This window comes from Nematolebias whitei, chromosome 13, assembly GCF_014905685.2.
Source record: "Nematolebias whitei isolate Nwh7 chromosome 13, NemWhi1, whole genome shotgun sequence".
NCBI classification, from domain to species: Eukaryota; Metazoa; Chordata; class Actinopteri; order Cyprinodontiformes; family Rivulidae; genus Nematolebias; species Nematolebias whitei.
In genome coordinates this window covers 4,046,519-4,071,689 of record NC_056510.1, presented here as the reverse complement: position 1 = coordinate 4,071,689, position 25,171 = coordinate 4,046,519, and the positions used below count along the sequence as shown (strand labels likewise).

Genomic DNA, 25,171 nt, shown 5'->3' with positions numbered 1-25,171 from the left:
GTCCATTTATCACCTTTTACTTCTCTGTAAGGGGCTGAAGCTTTATGGTAGTAAGCCAGTGTGAAGTCCCTTTTGTGCATTTGGAGGAATTGTCCCGTCTCTTGAGACATGAGACAAGTGGGAGAAAGAAGTTAAAACAATAAAGAGAAGACCTTAACGTCTGTAAACAGTCTGTCCACCTTGGATCCGTTTAAGGACCATAAATTGTTCACAAAAGTTTGTTTACAAACAAACAAATAATTATTTAAAAAAGAAAATGAGATGAATTAAACCATTATTGGACCTAGAGTTGACCTCCTGAGTAAAAATCAAGAACCAGTCTTGGTTCTTCTCTGTGGCTAAACAATAAGTTATCATCTCTACGGTAACCAGTATGTACACGTCCTAAAATATTACACCTTACAAAGAGCAAAAGCTTCCCAGTCGCTTTTCAACTCCACTTTTCCCTCCTCCTCGTGCTACAGCAAGAACTTCAAAGATTTTTTTCTCTTCTGTCTCACACAGAGACAAAGACGTCCAGGTAGAGACGATCGTAGGACTCCCTGAAGAAGAGGATGAGGACAAGGCTGAAGAGACAGGAGCCGGTCACACACCAGTTCAGCCATGACACATCTGGATAAAGGAGGACAGGGGAAAAGGTGTAAAGGTTAGATTTTGTCTGCCGTTGTTATCAGCACATAATTTACAGGAGTACTGCACATGTTACATTATACACACATCGCCAAACATACGGTTATGACCCGGATAAGAAAAGACCTATTATACATACATCATAAATTCATATATATATCCATTGAGCCTTGAGGTCCTTTTGTCTAGTTCAGTCCTCACTGAGGGAACACTGCAGGTAATGATGTCCTGAGAGCGCACGCTGTAGCTGCACTCACGCAGAGACATGTAGGAGGAGATGTAGGAAGGCAGCAGACCAGGAAGTGATTTAAAGATGAAAATGTACCAGTGGGAGAGTCTGTGTGAAGTTAATGGTGCCCGGGTAGCAATTAGGGAATAGGTGTCTTGCTCAGAGACACTGTGACATGTTGGCATGGGGGGGCGTCGAACCACGACTTTCTGATCCCAAGTCTGCTGCCCTAACTTTACACCATCTCGGCCACCAATTGTAACAATTGACCTTGACCTTAGTGCTGGCATGATGAAAAGAATACACGACATGCTGTGTAGTGTACAAATATACATAAACTTTTGCTAAATTATCTTGAGCAGATCAGAAGTTATGGCCCGGTCATGCAAAAACTTTGTACAACATTTGATCTTGATTTGTAACCTTGACCTTGGAGCTGGCATCATGACAGCAAGGTCAACAAGGTGCATGCTAGGTGGCATGGTGGCACAGTTGGTAGAGGTATTTCCTCTCAGCAAGAAGGTTGCCGGCTCTAATCCTCGACGGGGGGCCTTTCTGGGTGGAGTTTCTCTCCGTGCATGTGTGGGTTTTCTCCGGGTACTCCGGTTTTGTCCCACAGACCAAAAACATGCATGTTAGGCTGATTGGTAACTCTAAATTGTCCCTAGGTGTCAGTGAGGGAGTGAATGGTTGTTTGTGTCATTTCTCTATGTGTCCCTGTGATGGACTGAAGACCTGTCCAAGGTGTCCCCCAGCCTCTCGCAGTGCCCGCTGGACATGGGCACCAGTGACAACCACTTAAAAAGGAAGAAGTGGGTAAAGAAAATGGATGTAGTGATGGATGAAATGATGGATGGATGGATTCATGGGATGATGGATGGAAGGAAGATACATGCTAGATCTTCAAGTACAAATACATTAAGATCATGGATGTTTCAGACATCACAACTAAACCAGAGCAGGGAATAAACGGCAAGTTCAACTGTGTTGACTAACAAACTACAATATACTACTAACTATTGGTTCTTAGTACCGAAATCATCAACACAAGAACAAAAACCCAATGAGAGTCGATAGGAAGTGATAGAGAAAGATTTATCGCCAGCTTTAACAAATAATCAATGAGAATTCCTGACATGTCTCATGCAGTCTTTGCTGTTTTTCTGAATCATCCTGAATAATTCAATGTTATTGGCTGCGTTCCATCTTATCATTGACCTACACTTGAACCTAAACATGGTGCAGAATGAGGCATTCTATTTTCCAAGCTTCATTCAGGCTCCATTAACCACAGGAGCGGTGCTCTTGCAGTCTGTGCTAACGCTGAATCTGGAGGGCAGATGGGAACCTCGCACCATCACTGAACCGTCTGCATCTTAACTCTGCACCACGATACAAACACCCCTATGGATGCGCTCGCTCACATCTTCCCCACATACGTTTGCACAGATGCAGTAACGCCACAACTGCGTGTCAAAAGCGTCGAGCGAGAAGCTGCCCTGCTTGGAGGGGAAATCATCTTGGCCAGGACAGAGGCTGTTGATCAGCTCATAAATGCAACCCAGACTAAATATAGAGAAATCAGGTCATAAGACACAGCAGGGGACAGGGGACATATGCCAGGACGCTGTGTCACAATTCACTGCAAGCTTTCATATTGAACACATCAGTGCATAAAATAAAAGGTTGACTGTTTGTCTGAACTTCTACTTTTCAAAGAAAAACAAACCATGGGGCAAAAGGTGCAAAGTTGAAGGCAAGGATAAACTAGGGCAAAAGGGAGGTGACGCAGGGTTTCTTTTTAGGAGGAAAAGAGAGTAAGGGATTTGATGTGGGAATCTACCAAGAGAAGTCAAGACGCCTGATTAATCAGGAGTGCATGAGCTGGACAGCAGAAGGCCCAGCACTGAGGTAGGGTAATGGCATGTATTTATCAAAAATGCATTTCTTATCTAACCGTGTTTCACTTTCTTGACCACTTGTCCATTTAAAATTGGAGGAATGCTAATGTACAGCTGAAAGGTTGAAGAGAGTTAGCCAGGGAATGTGGGATACATGGACATTGCCCCAGTCAGGTCTCTAAGGACACAGTTTGGCTGAACAGCTAAGATGATGTTAAGGAAGAAGAAAGTATGAACAAATGTTCTCAAAAGAAGAAACAAAGAGAGAGTGACTTATGTAAGGCATGAAATGAGTTCTATGTCTGAGAGGACCCATGTATTTACGTTCTAAACTAAAACCTGAGAGCAATCGGTAAGTTGTGAGTTTTTCTGTTAACCACATGACTAATCCGTCCAATGCAAGATCCCAAAGCATGATTTAACAAACACAAACTCAGTAACCATGCAGAAGACTAAATTTGTGTCTGCTCTTACATTCCACTAAAGACATCAGCTGAAAGAAAACAGCTCTGAAGACAGGGTACACAAGAGGCCTTTGGTACTGAATTTCTGTTTTCTCTCCAAACCAAGCCTTTAAAATGTAAATACCATGCAAACTTGTGAAAAAACACATATTTCCTTTAAAACAACTTGCACATATTACATCTAAAAACAGCACGTTTGTCATCACAAATTCAAAATGTACCGGTAAATGTAAGCATCCTAAATTAATCAAAAACGCTAAAATATAGGTGAAACAAGTGAAACAGAACAAAGACACTAAAATACTGGAAACTCCGTATGAAGCAGAGTTAATAAGTACATAAATCACCTGGTAGAATGAGGTTCTCTAACAACAGGTCGATAACGTCAGTATAAGAAGTCTCCTAAAGAGATCGTTCACGTTTTACCTGTAAGTGGTGAATGGGACAGCTGCAGACGAAAAACATCAGAGATGACGTGAACAGCAACAACGTTCAAGTGCGTGAAGGATCTCGTTCAGAAGACCAACGGGAACATGAACACTGCGGCCCAATAAAGGGTCTGCCATGGTCAACAGAAAGCTGCCACAGATCAACATGGGAACACGTCCCCGGGCTTCCTGTGGCCTTCAGGATTCTTAGCTGACCTCATGTTAGCATTACGGATGCTAATATGACTTTACCTTTGTTACAACGGGCTGAGGTCAAGCCAACTCCAAGTCCCAAACTTGGCCATTTTTTTAACGGTTTTATACACCCGTCTATTATGAGATATCCTGATGCATGCACAATAATCCAGGTAGAAAAATCTAACAAAGTTAAGTCTGGTCCTCTGGACCCGACTTAGTGAAGTTAGTTGTGAAGGAAGCCATCTTTATGAAAAGAACCCATCCATCATTAAACAGGGGCGGAGCCTCCATGTCCAACTGTCCATCTCTTACAATGTTGTTATTGCTAGTATCACTCAGTCCTCTGTGGGCGGCTGTGGCTGAGTTGTTAGAGCAGTCGTCCTCCAATGTAAGAGTTGGGGGTTTGATTCCACCAGCAGTCACATGCTGAAGTGTTCCTGGGCAAGACACCAAGTGCCTCCGATGTGTCCCATCAGTGTATGAATGTGATAAAACTATGATTAGTCTTTGTAGAGATCTAGTAGAGTGCTGTATGAATGGGTAAATGAGGGCACAGATTGCAGCGTAAAGTGCTTTGAGTGTCTCGATAAGATAGAAAGGTGATATACAAGTACAGTCCGTTTACAGTCCCTCTGTGAATAGCAAGCGGCCATCAGGGACTAATGATGAATTGTTGGGCTGATGGTCCTTTATCATGGTCTGGATGTCAATTCTATTCAGTTTATGTATACAGCGCCAATTCACAACAACGTTGTCTCAGGGCACTTTACAGAAACATTCACATATGTAGAAAAGCCAAAGTTCTGGTTGAATCTTCACTTCATCACAGTCTCCCATCATCACCATCTCCCATGTCAACAACCAACTGGTTGATCCACTATGAGAAGGTGCAGTTTATAAGACTGAGTTTATTATAGCTTCTTGGATTGACGAAGTCTTTTGGATAAAAGACGAAACGTTTCAACAAGTTTTAATTGTATTTTTTCTTGTTTATTTTTTTTAAACCGTCCAGAGGACCTGACTCCCTTTGTTAGATACGATGGTATGGTTTACACACGCCTGTAAACTTTCTCTTGACCAGCCCATATTTTCCAATTTGCTCAACATAAATTAACAAAACTTTGTACACGTATTCATCATCACTAGATGAAGTGTCGCATGCATGTTTTATCGCTCCAGCTCCAAAGTCAAGGTCATAAATCAAGGTCAAATGTTAGACAAGGCCTTTGCTTGTCCAGGCCGTTACTTGATTGCTGTTTTGCTGTATAATAGTTTGCCGATGAGTGCATACTGTGACGTATGTGGAACTCTTACTAAATCTAGGTTAAGAAGTATCTAAGAAGTAAATTACCAGTAGCCCGACTGCTCATAACTCCTTCCCCCACCACCACCACCACTGCTGCCTCCTTGTGAGTCACTCCCACAGTAAAAGTACAGCAAATGAAAAAGGTTTTCATTCTCTCAGGAATGACTGAACTCTACAGTGAACGGTGGTTTGTTTGTGTTTTTTAAACACCTCCGCAGTCTTTAGGGAAGTTTGAAAAAGTTACTCTGCAAAAGGCATTTAAACTTCAGAAAAGAATGGAAACTTTAGCAGAAATGAAAAATAAAAAGTCAAGGGACTAAAGAAGTGCTGCAATTATTTCTCAGTGCTGAATAATTTGTGCTTCTCCGCCACGCAGGAAGACTGACTAGGCTTTGCTCAGTGGAAAACTCAACACCACCCTTCCACCCGCTTCTCATCTTCCTCCACAGGCACTTGTGCTTCACAATACCCCTCTGCTTTGTATTCCACCCTGCGCTCCACGCTAAATGACAAACACACAACAGATGAAAATCGGGAAAGAGCGACAAATATCCGGCCTGAAGGCTTCATTCATGCCTTTGACTCACATGGTTCAGGGACTTTTGGAATTTTTCAAATACGAGAAAGTCAAGAGGCCAGTTTGAGCTTTATGATCCGAGACCAGCGGTCTCTCACACATTAAAACAGACAAGGAGGTGTATTTATATACGCCTTCCTGCTCTCAGAAACTATGAGTCATAATTCTAAACGCTTAACGAGGCAGCATGCAGCCAAAGGGAAAACCCTAAAAATGGATGCTAAACTAGAAAAAGGAAAAATATATATATTTAAAGGCTGTTGCCAATTTTCAATATTACAAGTCAAAGGGTTTTAAAACGATGATGCTCATGCAAAATGTATCAGTTTCCAAGTCTGAATATTATTTGCTGGATTCATAATGGTACCAACAGCAAGGAGGGCATTGTAATAATGAGCCAGCCCACTTGAATAGTCCAAAGGGGATTTAGAAAATCAAGTTAATAAATGATGGAGAGGACTTTTTTGTTGCCAAACAGAACATTGTTTTACAGACCAAATAAAAGTTATAAACTTTGCAAAACACTGGCGACACATGTTCAAATGAAAAACTTCATTTTCCAAATTAAAACTTGCTTCCTGCAGAATTATGACACAAACACTGAGTTGTACATAAAAACAATAAGGTTTATAAAAAGGTGGGTATTTGAAGTTAACATCAACTAAAACCTCATAACAAAAAACTCAACGTGTGTGTGAACAAGTTCCGACTAAGCCGAGCCCTTCTGTCAAACTTCAGTTCTGTTTTACATTAAATTTTCTTGAATATAGTAAATTGATAGCGATGTCCTTTTGTGCACCGTCTGTCACAGCTGCAGATGTTTTGAAATATTGCCAAGTGTTTCTGGGAAGCAAATGGACTTCAACCACCACGGGGATGCTTTTTGAGTTTCACCATAGAATTTGTAGTTAATAAAAGGACATTTGTGCAAAAACATCCAAGTTCAAAAACACTGCACATTATGCAAGTTACACTAAAGTCCTGATCTGCTAACACGTATTATCGTGGCAAATTCAACCAACGTTAGCAGACGTTGTGCAAGTAGATGGCAGGCAAAGACTCAGAGAAGCAGTAGTTATCAGGAGGCTCACTGTGCTCAACCTGCAGCATGAAGACGTCTCAAACCAGAAAACTTTGATGCATCATTCTCTGTTTATCAACTTCATGGTGGGAAGTAAAAACTAAAGCAACAAGAGCCTCCACCTTTTGTTTCTGATCTCTTCCTTATCTGTTGCCGAGTTTGTCAGGATCCATCTCATCCCTCTCAGTTACCCATAAACACGCCGGCATCCACACAAACCCATGAATGCACATCCACCAAACAAACACAATCAGACGCCTTGAGCCGCACGGTTCAGTCCATCTTTCAGCACAGCAGAGAGCGGGACTGAGCAGAGGATGCATCATGTATTCTTTATCATTTCTGCTCTTCTGAATGTGTTGGCCTGCAGCACATCGATACACACCTGATCTTTTTTTTGTCTCTTCTATGATTTATTACTATTCTGACATTTTAAAAATTCAGATTACTCAGAAAAAACACGACTTGCATCTGGATTCCAAGTGTGAAACAGCTTCGCTTGTGTTTAATTTGACTTCAAACTATTTGACTGTGAGAAGTCAAGAAAACATTACATGCCTCAAGTATCTCTAACCTTTATACTCCTGTTAAAAATACAGTGCATGTGCATTTCTTATTCTATGACTGGCTCTATTCTTCCTAATACAAGAACATAATCACAATGAGTTTATTTAGTCCAGCCCAGCAGTCCAAACCAACATCCCCAAGTCAAACGGCTCCGCTGAAATACTGTCGACACCTTGATGTCTGCTGCGCAGATTTATTGTAATTTTTTATGACCAACTGTACTTGTTTAAAAAACAAACTACACTTTTTTTATTAGTAAACCAACTGATTATTTCTATAGCTGCCTGTTTGGGACCCAAAGCTAGTTAGCACTGCTCTTTGAGAGGTTAATTTAATCGTTGATAAAATTAAATGGCAGGTTTGTGTTCAGGGCTTTGGTTCCAGAGCCCAAACTGTGCAGCATGAGGGGAGGGACAGAGGGGTGAGCAGTTGGCTCACCCCTCTCCTAGTCTTTTCCTCAGGTGGAGGAGTTTAAGTATCTGGGCGACTTGCTCCTGAGTGATGGTAGGATGGAATGGAAGGTAGATGAATGGATTGATCAGGGCCTCATTCTCAGTAATGACGGTGTTGCTTTGGTCCGTTATGATGAGGAAACTAGTGCCTGACTGATATGGAATTTTTGGCTATTGCGTGTACCGATATTGGGAGGAACGTGACCGCCGATAACGGATATACTGACTGAAGAATTTTTAGCTTTGTCCACCCCCAAGGATCCAAGAAAACAGCAATTGGAGTAGGGTTTGTTTATTTAACACGGCTGTTAGCAACCATGAAGCTAAGCTAATCAGAGCCATGCTATACGTAGTCCCACAGTAGGTTTCCAAGTGGTGGTCATAAAAACAGTCTTCCTTATGTGCGTTCACATTTTCTATCCTCCATTATTCACCATAAAGTTATTAAGTGTGTTATGTAAATATAAATTAAACAAAGAAACACCCTTCCCTGTTCATTATTTAAACAGTCATTCATACGTCTACATGTGCCTAAATTATCGGCCCTACCAATAAACCAGCCGGGCTCTGGAGGAAACAGCTGAGTTGAAAAGCAAAGCTCTGAATTTACTGGTCTGTCTACGTTCCAACCCTCATCTGTGGTCATGTAGTTTGGGTCATGACCGAAAAAACGAGATCCTGGATACAAGCGAATAAAATGAGCTTCCTCCGCAGGGTGGCCGGGCTCAGCCTTATGAGAGAGGGTGAGGAGCTCCATCAACCGGGGGGAGCTCAGAGTAGAGCCGCTGCTCCTCCACATCGAAAGGAGTCAGTTAAGGTGGTTCAGACATCTGACTAGGATGCCTCCTGGACACCTCCCTTTAGAGGTTTTCCGGGCACAACTCACTGGTAGGAGGCCCCGGGAAAGACTCAGAACTTGCTGGAGGGATTGTGTATCTTCTCTGGCCTGGGAAGGCCTCAGGGTCCTCCAGGAGGGTCTGGAAATTGTTGCGAGAGGGATGTCTGGGTTTCTCAACTGGACGTGTTGCATCCACAACCTAACTAGAGATAAGCAGTAGAAGATGAAGGTCCGTGTTCATAAATCAGCAGATCTCTGCTTTAATGGCATCACATCCTCCCAGTTAAATACTTATATTTGTGGGTTTTCATTGGATAGGGCACCTGGGAAAACAGCAGGTAAATTTAAAACATACTCTTGAAGAAACTACAGTTCAGTTAATAATTTTTTTTTCTGCTTTCAACAAAGAAGGAGTTGGAAACCTGTTGTTCTGGACAGCATGCTGCAGCTCCATTAGGGTCTTTTGATGTGAAGTTTTCATGTTCTCTGCTTGTACAGAACGTGTGGCTTTTCTCTGGCTACTTCGGTTTCCTTGCAGTCTCAAAATGGCAGATTAACTGGTGATTTTTGGAACTACCTTTATGGAATGAGAGCGCATAGATGTTTGTCTCCCTGATGGACTGGGTGACCTGTCCAGACTGTAGCCTGCCATCACCATCCTTTCACTGCTGATATGGACTCTAGTCAAAACTGAGCTATGCAACTTCGTTCGTTCGTTCCATCCATCCATCCATCCATCCATTATCTTTACAGTACCTGCTTCTTCCTTCTCGAGTTATGGGGGTCACTGGTGCCCATATCCAGCTGTCAATGTGCGCGAGGCGAGGACACCCTGGACAGGTCTCCAGTCCATCACAGGGACACATAGAGACAAACGAGACAAACAACCATTCACTCTCTCTCTCTCTCCTAGGGACAATTCAGAGTTACCAATCAGTCTAACATGCATGTTTTTGGTCTGTGGGAGGAAACTGGAGAACCTGGAGAAAACTCACGCATGCACGGAGAGAACATGCAAACTCCACCCAGAAAGGTCCTGGGTCGGGATTTGAACTGGCAACCTTCTAGCTGAGAGGCAGCAGCTCTACCATCTGCTCCACCGTGCCGCCCAACTTGCATTTCAAACATTTGCAATTTAGAGAAACAAAAAAGGTAACTGAAATGCCATGATATCACACCCATGCAAATCAAATGCTTCCACAGATTAACCCATAATTAGATTATTTCCTTATTATGAACTTTAATCTTTTGAACTTTGTGACACATCTCCAGTAAATAATTGAGACCCGCTTTGAGCCTCAAAGCAACCTAGTTTCCTTTTCTGACTGTTGTGCTTGTTGGCGGGTCCTGAGGGTTTCACACAGGTGAAAAACAACGCTCGCCTCCACCTGCGTTTGAAAAATGACCGCAGACTCAGAACTCCAACACACAAGTCAGGCAGTGGCTGATGGAAGCCTCAGCGCAAGAGCAGAAACTTGTCGAAGGAGGATGAATATGAAGTTCATGAATATTTATGACAGTCTGAAAATATATATCTTATTCCCTCAAACAAACAGGAAGAGAACGTGTGTGACAGACGATAGATACATCTGAGCTACTGGTTGGAGCTTTGATGTTGGGAAACCAAAGCTCTATACCCAAAGATCACCACGCACTCACACACAGTCTTATATATACACGTGCAAACACACAGGCAGCTGCTTACATCTGCGACGGAGCTCACTTAAATATAATTTTCTGTTTCCATGCTGAGGCTGCGAGGCAGACGAGAAGCAGAACGCCGGCCGTACCCACTGCTGCGCGCCTGAATCACCACATCCAACCACGCTTTACAGCCAGCTCAGAGATAAAGCAGACGGTAAATTACAATAGAGTTCCTCAGTCTTTGTGTCGACACTGTGGAATGCCATTGGAACCTAATTTCCCTTCTGTCCATGTTTTATTTGCAGCATCTGCAAGGCTTAAATTGTTTTTTTAAACAATGAAGCCTGTTGCTTATTGTGGTAATATAGACGTCCAGGGTAATAGAAACCTTCAAAATGATACAAAAATATTGCAGCTCTTACTCTATAAACTCACAACAACACCAGCAAAACAATAAAAACCTGTTGAAGCAGTGGTTTTTCCAAAAAACAAAGCAAATTCAGTAAACAAGTTTATTTAAACGCAATTAAGAAGCTTTTAAAAGGGTTGCAAAGTATAAGTCTTACCTGTGCAGTAAAAGGTGAGGAAGAAGAGGAGCAGACCAGTGGCCAGGTTTCCCAGGAAGGTGACAACCCCACAGGTGATGCCTTCAGGGACCGGGTACACGGTCTCAATGAAGAGCTCAAAGAATATCGGCACGCTGCTGTTGATAAAAATACCAACCAGGATGCAGGAAGTGTACAAGATGGCTGAGGAGAAAAGTACAACAAACCGTGGGCCCATTTAGAAAACTGTAATTTAGAGCTTTAATGCAACAAGATGACCAAATCCCACGTGACTATTCTTTTAAAAATATAGCACCGAGGTCAAGTTTAAGGACCCGCAGTGATTTATCCAACCTTCGACAGACTTCCACACTACCATTTTTTACCAGAGCACAGATTTATAACAGCCCCTCATCCTGAAACAACATTCCATTTTGAAAGGCAGCCCTCGGGGTAACAATTCAGCAGAAACGAAGCCAAAATACTGTAGGTGTTTTGACAGTAAATGGCCGTCGTTCCAACCCAATTCCACCATCACCTTTTCTTCTTTTCTGCAGTGTAAAATGATTAGTTTAATTTGTCAGCTGTGTCACTTGAAATGTGTTTTTCTGGCTGCCTGTATAATTATGATGCTCTTGTTTCATAAGCTCTGTTTCAGAAATAATTGCTTTGAGGCAGAAAGCGCTCGCAGCAATGGAGGATGTGAGCAAACAGCACATTCCTTTGTAACGAGATTTTTTTTTTTTTCTGTTTGAATCTTTTTTTAAATCAGAAAAAACATTTTCTGCAAAAGCCTTTAAAACTTGGAACACAATGTTTATATAATGTATAATATAATATAATATATAATAATACCAAAAGAAACACAGGAATTCAGTAACACCGGACATAATTAAAAATACTGGAATCAGTTGTGGGTTTTGATATTCAGCCCTATTGCTAACTCTCCAAGAGGCCAAACTATCTGCAGCAGTCTGGCTTGGTGTTACAAAAATAAAACTGAATAAATAAATAAAACATTTTGATTGCATTGGCACAACAATTCAGGTTCAGTTTCTCCTACAATATATTACTGGTTTTCATTTGCGTGCACACTCTGCATTAAGGTAATCTTATTTCATGGATTTGACTGTGTAATAAAATGGAATTTCTTAGTCCCCTGCAATAATGCACAGGTGTCCGTATTGCAAACAGCTCGTCTTGTTTGGTCGGTGTGCATGATGAGAATGTTAACGTTTGGGCTGCCTTATTTTCTCTGCATATATGGGTTCAACTGGGGGAACAGATGTCGTAAATTTTAATTCAAAATAACGAAGAGCTATGTGGTTTCTTCCAATTTCCATTTGTCTCTGTGATGAACGGGAGACCTGTCCAGGGTGTCCCACGCCCCTCACACAATGATGGCTGGATATGGGCACCAGTGACACCCGCGACCCAAAAGGACAGTGCATGTATGAGGACAGCAGGACAGTGGTGAAATGTGCTGTAGGGGGGACAGACAGCTTCAAGGTGGAGGTGGGAGTGCATCAAGGATCGGCTCTGAGCCCCTTCTTATTCGCTCTGGTGATGGACCGACTATCAGATGAGGTCAAGCAGGAATCCCCATGGACGATGATGTTTGCAGACGACATTGTGATCTGTGGTGAGAACAGGGAACAGGTGGAAGAGAACTTGAAGACGTGGAGGTATGCACTTGAAAGAAGAGGAATGAAAGTCAGCCGTAGTAAGACAGAGTCCATGTGTGTGAATGAGAGGGAGGAGGTGGAACAGTGAGGCTACAAGGAGCAGAGGTCACAAAGGTGCAGGACTTCAAGGACTTGGGGTCCACTGTCCAGGAACATGGGGAGTGTGGTAAAGAGGAGAAGAAGAGAGTCCAGGCAGGATGGAGTGATGGAGAAAAGGTTCAGGAGTGATTTGTGACAAAAGGGTGTCAGCAAAGGTCAAAGGAAACGTTTACAAGACAGTGGTGAGACCAGCTATGTTGTATGGTCTGGAGACAGAGACATGGACAAAAAGACAGGAGACAGAACTGGAAGTGGCAGAAACGAAGATGTTGAGGTTCTCCTTAGGAGACAAGGATGGAGAAGATCAGGAATGAGATCATCAGAGGTACAGCACAAGTTGAACAACTGGGAGATAAAGTTAGAGAGGACACACTGAGATGGTTTGGACATGTCCAGAGGAGGGACAGTGGTTTGGACATGTCCAGAGAAGGGACAGTGGGTGGGTATATTGGTAAAAGGATGTTAGAAATGCAGCTGCCAGGAAAAAGACAAAGAGGAGGTATTATAATAATAATTCAAGTGCTATGTGTTGTCATCATTGTACAAAGACGAAATTGTCTCTCTGCATTTAACCCATCGCACCTGGTATACACCCAGGTGGAGCAGTGGGCAGCTATGTAAGCTGCCTGGGGGAGCAATTCAAATTGGGTTTCTTGCTCTGAGACACCACAAGATGTGCAATGACCGGGGATCAAACCCAGGACCTTCGGGTCCCGAGTCGGCTGCCCTGCCCCTACACCATCTTGGCCCCCATCTGGATGCAGTTAGAGAGGACATGGAGGTAGTTGGAGTGAGGACAAAGGACACAGAAGACAGAGTGACATAGAGAAGGTTGACTCGCTGTGGCGACCCTTGAAGAGGTCAAGAGAACCCGAAAAGGAAAAAGTGGGTAAAGATAATGGAAGGATGTAAGGATGGATGAATTTAACCATCATAAATGTGTTTCTGGGTTTTGTGAGAAACTTTAATTAGGATGGAGTGTAGAAAGTGTAAACCCTAGAGTTAAAGACTGTGGTGATGTTGATCCCAAAATAGCACAAATACAAGTACGGGTATGTGCAAGTTAGCAGGGTCCCAACAGCTTGTGCATGCACACGCAGATAAATATGTTGAGGTGTAATAAGTGCATGTGCAGAGCCATCAACCCCAAAGCATCTTTCTCCTATACATTAGCAGAATGGTACAAAGTCTGCCACAGTAGACCGCTCGTTCCTTTAATCACAGCGCCCCCAAGGACCATCGCATTCCTGCCTACCTGTGACTGGAAACCCAGGCCCTGCCAGGCAGTCATCAAAAGCAGCCGTCTCCCCTGCACGTCTTCGTTCAGTTTAGCATTTACTTTACATCAAACACCTTTTCTTCTCATATCAGAAAATTAAAGAAGACATCACACCTTCCAAAAAGATAAGAGGAGGATCCTCAAAGGAAACAGATTTGTAATAATCTCTAGGGAACACAGAATTTGCCTCAGTGCTTTGAAGAGAAGTGGATGTTTTTTTTTACTGTAATTAATGTGGGCTGGGTGAAAATGTTAAATAAGAACTAGAAGAGAGTTTGGGACTCTTGATTAGCTAATCTTCGTTACATAATCATCACCATCCACTCATCCACTAAGCTGCTGTCTAACAGCAAGTTCAGTCTTGGTTCTGATGGTCTTTCTGTGCCTGGGTTTGTTTTTTCTGCGTACTCTTGTATTTCCCCCACTGTCCAAAGACATGTAAGTTTTATCAAAGTCTGAAATCCATTAAACATCACAGATGAATGGGTTCCCTCCAGTGAGATTCTTCACCAGGACTTTACAGCAGCTGGCTTCAGATGTTGTTTGTTTGTGGACCGCTGCTGCTTATTTAGTTGGGAATCAGGTGACTGGTTTGGTCATCGAAAAATAATCCACTTCATTACCTTCAGCAACCCCTGGGCTTTGTCCACACTAGCCTTTGAGTAATTTTCTGTCGGCATGGTCAATTATCGTTAATGTGTTTGGCTGAATGTAAACAGACAGAATATCTCACATGCTTTAGAGAACTTTAAAGCTTTTTTATAATCAAATCTACAGTTAATTTTCACTGCATGCTCATATTACCAAACTACATACTGTGTTTTGCAGGTAATACTTTAAATTTGATTAATGTATGATAATTACCCACTCCATTTACCAAACTTACCATATTTTTATTTCTGTCTAGTTTCATCGATCAAAAAACGCTACTTCAGAACTTCAGTGGCTTTATGCTTTATATAAAAACATACAAATTAATTTGAGGTTTCTATTTTTGAGGTTTAGAAATAGCTAAGGCCTCCCACATAGAGGAAATGGGGACATGAAGGTTGGGTCTGCTCCTACATGATGCACATCTTGATACACTGCCAATGTTTCGATCCATTAAAGGTATGTAGGCAGCAAGAACAATACCGCAGAAAACAATTACGTCTTTGCAACTGAACATAAGTTTGATTCAACTCATTGAGATTCGATGCATTATAATACAAAAAACCAAGAGGAATGATTTGTGACAAAAAGGTGGCAGCAACGGTCAAAAGAAAAGTTTACAAGATAGCCAGACAAGAGCTTTTTCTAGTATCCGCTCTACTAGAACTACTTGTAACTTGTCTGGCCACAGAATACATATTATTATTTATATTGTTATTTTTGTGTGTGAGCATATATCGCTACTGAGCAGGTCACACTGGAATAATAAGGACTTTTGGCTAATTTTATTGCAGTGCCTCACCACCCTCTGAGGTGAGATGCCAGACGGACAAACACGGTCGGGGTTTTGCTGCTTCAGACTGCCAATGTCTGGGATTAAAGGACACGAGGTAGAAAAAGAAAGCCATCCCAGGGGTAGGGGAAATGATGGATAGTCATGACTGGAAGCAAAGGCTCAGAAATATTTGCTGATATGAATATTAGTTGGCATAGGGAGAGAATGGTATATCCACTAATGGGTTTATCACTGACATCTACTGATAGATAGTCTCTGCTGAATATGTATCAAATGTGCAGCACAGTCTGTGACAGCAGGCTTTCTTTTACTCCCCACATTCTTAACTATGCACTCCAACTTCTACAATAACGCAAAAACTATAAATAGGAAACTATGACTCTGAGCTTCGATGTGTTTGAGGGAGGCGTTGAAAGTGGTGCTGATGTGGACCTACCAGAAGTGGATGGGAGGTGGGTAAAGCTGCTCAGACAGGTGAGGGTGAACCAGGTAGAGGAAAGCGAGGCTCCTGCCAACATCAGCACTAGGATCAGCTTCAGCATCCCACGGATCGAGTCTGCAAATCTGAGTAGGAGTAAAAGGAGTGGGAGGGGAAAGTTTAAAAAAATACCAGCAGATAAGATAACTGAAGTGAGTGAAGACAGCTGCTTCAGAAACAAGACCCATCCTACTCACAATGAGCAGAAAGGCAATTTTTCACATTCTGTTTCTTCCGTGGCTTGTGTCATAATATATTACTGAGGATATGCACTCTTTCAAGGAAAGGCTAGATCATTTCCGTCTCCCACTTATTTCTGAATGTGTCAGTTCTACTTCTCATTATACAAGCAGACACGAGGCATAGTGTTGATTCAATTTGTCATACAGGCTAAGCAGGCAGACTTGAGATACATGTTGTGTATAAATCTGAGGAAGACAAGCCACTGGGCCATTTCAAAAGAGCTTACGGAGTTCTGTGGTTTCTCTTTCAGCCCTTTCTAAACTTTCCTAGTTCATTAGTTCCACCCTTCTCCTCTGGGTACATATATGTATGCTTGAGAAAGATTAGATGAAGCTACAGAAGCTGTAGCAAAGACAGACCCTAATTACTTTTGATATGTTGCTCACACATGACATGCTTGAGGAAGAAGAGACGAATTTGACAACTAACTTAATGCAAGACTAAAAAGTGGTGTGCCAAGGCCCCCGCCACTGAGGGATTTAATTTGAATAGTTAATGTTTGTCATTTTCGAGATGAGCGTTTTTCTGGACTGGAATAGGGCAGGGAATGCAGGTAAACCTAAATGTTTTTGGTGCAAGATATTCAAGTGGGTAGGAGTTACAGTGTGGAGAAAAACAGAGGTCGTTTTTTGTTTGTTTGTTGTTCATTTTGTTTTTCTCTTGTCCAAGGCAGAGTGACGGATCCTGGCGAGTGGATGGTGCAATTTTATCCATGACCAGGTGCAATGGCAGAACCAGGGTGTGGTCAAGTGCCACCTCAATCGTGTAAAGAAACTATATTTTTAGGCAATATACAAACTAAAAGCTTAGTTTCATCAAATGATAGGGGTTGTTTGTTTACCCACACACACGGCAGTGGTCATCTTGGATTATGAAGTGGCAACCCAATTTTCGATATAGTGACCTTTCTTATGCATAGATGCAGCAACACACAAACTCTGAAGTTTATAAATGACTTATTTTCCAAGTTATGCTCACAACACAAGGCACTGATGGACGGACTGAGGGTATTTGTGGAGTACCTCAGGGACCTATACTTGGCCCCCTTCTGTTTTCCCTTTATTTACTCCCTCTGGGATATATTCTCCAGAAACATGGTGTTACTTTGCATTTTTATGCTGATGACGGCCACATTTATGTTCCATTAAAACAAGATAAAACAGTACTACGTGAACCAACTCCTGGAATGTATGGAAGAAGTCAGGGCATGAATGTCATATATTTTTTGTCATATATTTTTTACATTTTAATGAGCAAAAGACCGAGGTCCTGTTGTTTAAGCCCAGTGATGGTTCCAAAGTCCATGCTGGTCTGGGTCCTTTAACACAACATCTGACTGAGACAGCAACTAACCTGGGTGTGAGGCTGCACAATGATTTTAAACTCGATGCACTGACTAAATCAGTCATCAAGTCAAGTTTTCCATCACTAGAGATAATTGGCCACGGTCAAACCATTTCTCTCACATCATTTTGAGATTTTAATCCATGCTTTCTTCACAACTCGTCTGGACTACTGTAATTCACTTCACATGGGTCTGAGACAGACGTTACTGACTCGACTTCAGCTGGTTCAGAATGCTGCTGCTCATCTTTTAACTGGAACCAGAAAACATCACCCCTGTTTTAGAATCACTACACTGGCTCCCAGTTTGTTTCTGGATTAATTTAAGGTTCTTTTATTTGTTTTCAAATGTCTTCATGGTCTCACCCCACAGTATCTGTCTGACCTGCTCCAGCTGTACGTTCCTTCACGCTCTCTCAGGTCAGCAGATCAGCTGCTGCTGGTCGTTCCAAAAACCGACAGGAGGCTGAGAGGTGACCGAGCGTTCTCAGTCGCTGCCCCTAAACTGTGGAACGAGCTGCCTCTGACATCACTTCCTGTTTTAAAATCTTCTCTGAAGACATATTTTTCTCTTTGGCTTTTAACTCAGCTTGAAATGTTGGTTTTATTGTTTTAACTGTTTGCTGTTTTATGATTTTAACAGTTCATTACTTTTACAGTTTCAGTTGATGTTATAGTTTTTTTTGCTTGTGTGTGTTCCTGTACAGCACTTTGGCCAACTGTGTTGTTTTGAAGGTGCCTTATAAATAAAGTTGTATTGTATTGTATTTCCAATCGCCCCTCTTCACTTTACAACATAGGCCAAAAAACGGTTGATATGTTTGGGTAGGTGTTGAAGTTCTGTTATTTTAAAAAAGTCATGGATGGATCATGAGAACATCTAAACTGAGCTCCACTGATACTTTTCCAATGAGAATTGGACACTTCTCTAGAAATGTCACAAGCTGCCTTCCACAGCCTGACACTTGATCTCTGCAAGCAGAAGCTTCTGAAAGATCTTAGGTCACTGTGGCTTCAGCACATAACCAGAAAGACGTTTCATTCTGATGATTTGAACTGAATACTTCTGGTTGCAAGGCTTGCCAAAACACATGGATTTAACTTCTTTGCCTGGAAGCACACTCCTAAAATCTGCATCACCCATCTGCCACAGACTGGCTCACGTCCACGACCCCTCAACCACTTCTGGTGCCAGAGATGGACAAAAGCAGCACTCAGCAAAGCCCTCAACTCTTTGCAGAGAGGATCACAGGCCATCCTACTGTAAAACTCCAATTTGATATTTTATGCAAAATAAGTAGCTTAGATTTTTAAGTCCTTCTGGTCTCCATGTTACATTTGATAAAGAGTTTGGTCACTGATTGATAAATGTGTCACATTTTTTGAAATATCAGTGATCAGTCTAATGCTTCTGAAACAATTTCCTTACAAAAAAAAAAACAAGCTGAATAAAAATATCAAATTATTAGATTGTTCATGTTTAAACTGACAAAAGCTAGGATTAAGTTCTACTCTATTTATGGCATGTTTAGTCCAAAACTTGATACTTTATTTCCATGTGCCACTTCTAGTCTCAAAATAACTGAACACAACAGTGAGTTATATTGTCAGTTCTGCTTAAAACATTATCACAAACATCAGTATAGATTTTAGTACATATTTAGTGTCCCATTCTTTGGCACAAGAATCAGAATAAGCTTTATTATCATTGCACCAAAGTGCAGCGAGATTATATAAACATAAGAAATTTATAATAAGATTATAATAAGAGATTATAATATATGAGATTATATTAAGATAATAAGATTATATAAACAGAAGAGCTTGACAAAAATAGAAAAACATTATAATTTTTATGATAATTAGGCTGTGATTATCATACATTCATGATCAAATTGGGATAACAATGATATGATGACAAAGCATTAACATTCCCATGTCAAAACTGGGTCTACGCTGACACTCATGGCAGCACACTTAGTGTAAAGCAATTTGCTAATAATTACAAACAGCATATTAGCTTGTGTACATGCTTTACATCTTGTTCAGATCCAAAGGCAAGAGCGCCATGCGCCTAACTTAATGCAAATATAACAAGATGGCTTCAGCACCAAGACTTAAATGTCTCTCGTCATGTCCAGGTCATCTACTGGTGCAGAGATAAGGAGTGACCCCAGTGAGGGTTGGAGCACAATGGCAGCTGTATGTGCAGAATAAAAGAAAAAGATTCAATCAACTAAATTGTATGCTGCATTAATTTAATTGCTCGCTGCACTTTGAATGATAGGAAATCAAAGCAGTTTAGAAAAATTGCTAATGCTGTTACATATTGTTTGGCCTAAGTTTTAATACCTTTATAGGCCAAGTTTTATTTTAATAAGTTGGTTTTGCTAATATGCTGCTTTTTTAATTATTGCCTGCTGTCACTGTGTTGTTACGGACTGAGGGACTGAGTTTGTTGTGGCTCCTCAGACTGATGAAGCCTGAAGACGAAAGGTTTCAACAACAAAAAAAGAAACCGTTCAGACGACCTGACTTGACCTTGTTGGATTTTTTAAATTGGGATTGTTGAGCATGAACTTTGATGCTTGAAACCACTTTGGCTATGGCCGTCTCAGACGAGCCAACAGAGGAGAGCGCAGACTCCAGAAACCATCTTGTCACCATCAAACTGGTTGGCCCACTATGTGATGGTGCTACTTGTGGGACTGAGTTTGTTGTGGCTCCTCGGACTGATGAAGTCTTTTGGATGAAAGACGAAACATTTAAAAAAAACAAAGAAACCGTCCAGAGGACCTGACTTCACTTTGTTGGTCAGTGTTTTTATAGTTGCGCATCATAACAAATGTTCAAAAGTAAAAAGTTTTCAGTAAAAATCCTTCCAGCTGCACAGCATCCGATCCCAGAGGAAATAATCAATCAAAAAAAAAAAGGACTTACATCCAGGAAAGAGTTTTCAAAAGCAATATCAGAATGAATGTAACAGCTACTCCAACATGTAGCCGCACCGAGCGGCGCAGGTTAGAACAGGTCTTCAGCTTCATTTCTAAAAGCTCATGTTTGTGCAGGAAGTGGCCGGTGTCATCTGTGATTATGAACCGCCACATGGAGATAAAGGTGGACTGGTCTGTGCGTACTTTTTGCTGGACTGATTTATGAAAGAGCCTACAGACCTTGAGCACAGTAGATCATGGAAAACCGAAAGATGAAAATGTATCCCATAGCGCACTGATTGAAATAATAAATGTTGCAAACTGCAAATTGTGATCGCAGATAGCATGTTGAATGATTTTGCTATATTATAACGATGATTGGCATTTTCTTGAGTCGTTATACCATTTGGCATACATATGAATCATAAAAGCAGTTTGCCATAATGGTTTACATGTCCCAGATAATGGAATTTCAACAATCTGTTATACCAATCATTGAGTAAAGAAGGCTATTTTGTCTCATGAGGTAATGTCAAAATTAAAAGTCAATCTTTTCCACTCCTCTAACAAAATTGATAGACCATAAAGACAGGATCATCTGAGTAATCTTGACTCAGATTGCATTTTCTGCTTTCTAGTGCCTGCAGGGAATGATGAAATATCCCCATTAGCATGATATAATCATTTGGGCCTGTCTGCATTTTCACCAAGGGACATGCGGTGGAGACGGTATGAAGTGATGACCAACATGCAATCACAGATTGTCCCTGTTTACAGGCAAAACGAATTAAGTAGGAGCTGATCTTCATTTGCGTTTGCCCCATCTCATCTCATCAATCTGCAGTTTTCTGCGTAGCTCAGACCTCCGTGATGTGAAGGAAAATGATCTGTTTCGGTTTTCTGCCAACTCCTTTTTACTCGCAGCCTAAACTTCTCCTGGGGTTTGTAATGGGAAGATAACGAGTGAAGCTTGTTTGTTCCTTTCACTTTCTTCACTTGGTAAAAATTAGTATACTACTGTAAACCAATCAGCTTCTGACCAGTAAAAACGTTAGTCATTTGCTTCCACGATGAAAAGCTAGGGCTTGATAGGCAAATAATTAATGCCAATTACTTCTGCAACATTGGAATTGTAGAAGTATAAAGCTCATATTTTACGTGTTTAATTTCTGTTTCCTTAGGTAAAATAAGAGAAACAGCTGGTGGTATAAAATAAGTAACGTCTCAACATTTATGCTGATCTGTTACAGCTCTTTCATAAAACACCTCAAGCCAGGGCTTCGATGCCTCTGTATGATTTCTGTATGAAGTGGCAGAGGGGTCCCCGATGCGCCTTTGTGACGTGCAAAGAGGTAGTAACAGAGTCGAAACAGTCGACATGAGTAAAGGTAAGCCAGCGCTGTGGTTCAAAACTGTGATAAATTAAAGACGTATGGTCTGTGTGACCATCCAGTTGTGAAATTAAATAACAGATTGAATAACAAGGGAAGATAAATGATGAGTCAAAGGAACTTTGTATTTGGTTTGAAAAATTAGTGAACCACAAGGAAAATTACTTAACAGAGTTAATTTGCATGCTTTGAAAATGATATAAGACAGACATATGTGATGCATTTAATGTTACGCTTCATTGTGCAACATTCCTCTTTTGGTTTTATGACGCTTGCTTCATTTCTGAAAAGTCACGTTATGTTTTAAACATGGCCAGCTCCATCCATGCATTTTCTTCTGCTTATCCGGGGTCGGGTCGCGGGGGTAGTAGCCTAAGTAGGGAGGCCCAGACTTCCCTCTGCCCATCCACTTGGGTCAACTCCATCGACTAATTTTGAACAGCTGGAGGCAGAACAAAGATGGGTTGGTCTGAGCCATTTTACAGAAATGTTTTATAAAAAAAATGGGTAGCACGGTGGCCCAGTTGATAGAGCTGTTGTCTCTCAGCAAGTCAAGTCAAGTCAAGTCATCTTTATTTGTAGCAAGAAGGTTGCCAGTTCAAATCTCGGTCCAAGACCCTTCTGGATGCAGTTTGCATGTTCTCTCTGTTCTGCGAGGGTTTTCTCCGGGTACTCCAGTTTCCTCCCACAGACCAAAAACATGCATGTTACACTGATGGTAACTCTAAATTGTAATGGTAAATGGACTGTACTTGTATAGTGCTTTCTATAATCAAGCCACTCAAAGCTCTTTACAACAATCTGGGCCTCATTTACCCATTCATACAGCTCTATACTAGATCTCTACAAAACTAATTGAACAAATCATTCTAAAGACACTAACCAGTGCTTTTTCACATTCATACACCAATGGGACACACATCGAAGGCAATGAGGGGTTTAGTGTCTTGCCCAGGGACACTTCGGTATTTGACTGCTGGTGGATTAGAACCCCCAACTCTTGCACTGGAGGACGACTGCTCTAACCACTCAGCCGCCCTATTGTCCCTAGGTGTGGATGAGTGGTTGCTTGTCTCGTTTGTCTCTATGTGTCTCTGTGATGGACTGGAGACCTGTCCAGGTGTCTACCGGTCCCCCGCCTCTCGCACAGTGACTGCTGGATATGGGCACCAATGAACTCCGTGATCCGAAAAGGAAAAAGCGGGTAAAGAGGATGGACGGACGGATGGATGGTTTCGTGTATGAAACGAGGAACAAAGACATTTTATCACCACTTGCTTTTAACTAATATGTAAGTTAATAAAACTATATAGATTTAGAACAATGGCAGAATTCAGTTTAAGAACCAGGATGGGGAATATATTGAAGAAAATACTGTACCGGTAGTTTCTTTGGTTTGAGCTATTGTAAGGAGAAATAACCCAAGAGTGTCTGATTGCATCTAAAGCCTTTATATCACAATTGGCCTGGTAACTGGAAATGCATAATGAGAATAAAAGCTTCCTGTTATGCAAGAACACACCCTGCAGCCGTATTACAGCAATTCACCCACTTTATTCATTTTGTGCATAGTCACAAATACCCAGTAAAAGATTTACTTAATAGTTAAGTTAAATAGTAACATAAAGCTTTGAACTTCTTAAATACGGATGGCTTTTCCACTTCCAGGCATTCTTCACATCCAAAATCAGAGCTTTTCAAAGCCATTCTCCTCAAAAGATAAATGTGAAAAGTTGGCCTTTAGACGAGTGAATTAGGAATTTGATGTATGTGGGCTCAAACGGAGGCCAGGAATGTGTGGCAGTAAACAAAAATAACCTTTTCTTTTCCAAAGCTTTTTTTGTTTTAACTCATTTTTACCGTTTGGAGTAGAAGCATGGACTGACATAAATCTGTAGTGTAGACACTACTGATTCGACTCGTACCACAGCGCTTCATTACAATAACAGAAATAATTACTTGCCTGGTAAGTACAATTCTACAGGCATAATACATTTATCAACTTGATGTCTGGTCAACAATGGCTTGATTTATGGAAAACAGTGATGAATGATTACAACCAACACTTAAAAAAGTTACAAAGGTATTTATCTATCTACGTATCCATCTAGTATCTATCATTTAAGTTCAACCCCAAACTTTGATGATGTGTGGAACAATTGTTAAAACCAATTTTCATCTGACTATGAACTGTTGCATGAAGGATAAAACAATCAATCCCTGCACAGACTGAGGCGGTGTAATCTACGTCACAATTCATCGGTACTGTTTACATATACTTTCTTCTTGTGCAGCAAACAGCTTCATTGATTAGCATTGGGAGTTATTGGCTCATTTGCTTGATTACAACCTAAAGAAAGCAGTGGGCCTGCTTGGAAGTGCTGATTGCACATCGGCCGGCAACAAGCACATATCCGTCTGAGCATGAATGAATCCCTTTGCTTTTGCAGACTCAACAATTTGCCCTCACAGTGCGACTCTTATCAACCAGCAGGGAGGATGTGGAGGTCTCATTAGCATCACTTCCACTCTCTCTGTGGCACTGTCACGATAGACTCTGATCTTGCACTGTATTAAAAGTCAGTAGATGACAAGATGGAAACAAAAGAAAGAGATTCTTTTAGTTCAAGTGGAGCCTACACGTCTCTTTATGTGGAATTTCTCAGACCCTAATGGTGTTATAAATAGTAGTTTTCATAGTGCCAGGTACATGCACTGAATGTATTAATGCACCAAGAAAAGAGCTCTTTCACTGTAAAAAAAAAAAGATGCAGGGCTTTTTTGTCTGGATAGGCAGCACGTAGGAGGCTGCGCAGCTGCAGAAAGAAAAGCTTTGCAGAGAGTGGTGAAGGCTGCACAGAAATCTGTTGGAATCAGCCTCCCCACCATCACAGACATCTACACCTCCAGATGCAGGAAGAGGGCCACCTGCATCATGAAGGACCCCACTCACCCAGCACACACACTTTTTGCCCCACTCCCCTCAGGAAGGAGGTTAAGGAGCATTAAGTGTAGAACCACTAGACTGAGGAACAGCTTCTACCCTGAGGCTGTTAGACTCATGAATCTCTAACCAGAATAATCACTGTGAAAAACCATATCATGTTGCTGCTGATCTGTTTCATGTTGCTGCTGATCTGTTTCATGTTGCTGCTGATCTTTTTCATGTTGCTGCTGATCTGTTTCAATGTTGATGTGTTCCTGCGTGCACATCTGCTCACAGACTCATGTTCATGTTTGTGCTGATGTTCAATGTTTTATGTTATGAGTGCTTAGTGTATATTTAGTTGATGTTTTTCTTAGTTCATATCTTAAATGTTATTACTGTTTTTCTTATACATTTTATTGTTGGATGTAACTGGGACCCCGTGTACATAATTTCGCTCCACCACATGTACCACATGAGGTGCGA

At 41.4% G+C, this 25,171-nt stretch overlaps 1 protein-coding gene across 1 annotated transcript in view; it reads right to left on the bottom strand.

Annotated features, from left to right (window-relative positions):
* Window positions 1–338: 338 nt before the first annotated feature.
* slc49a4 (solute carrier family 49 member 4) overlaps window positions 339–25,171 on the bottom strand; it is a 59,742-nt gene continuing 34,909 nt past the window's right edge. The window contains exons 7-9 of the mRNA XM_037686785.1: window positions 15,807–15,934; window positions 10,882–11,064; window positions 339–612 (exon numbers count right to left, since the gene is read on the bottom strand). Of these exons, the coding sequence (XP_037542713.1) occupies window positions 497–612; window positions 10,882–11,064; window positions 15,807–15,934 (427 nt within the window). The 3' untranslated portion in view covers window positions 339–496. The remainder of the gene's footprint in view (window positions 613–10,881; window positions 11,065–15,806; window positions 15,935–25,171) is intronic.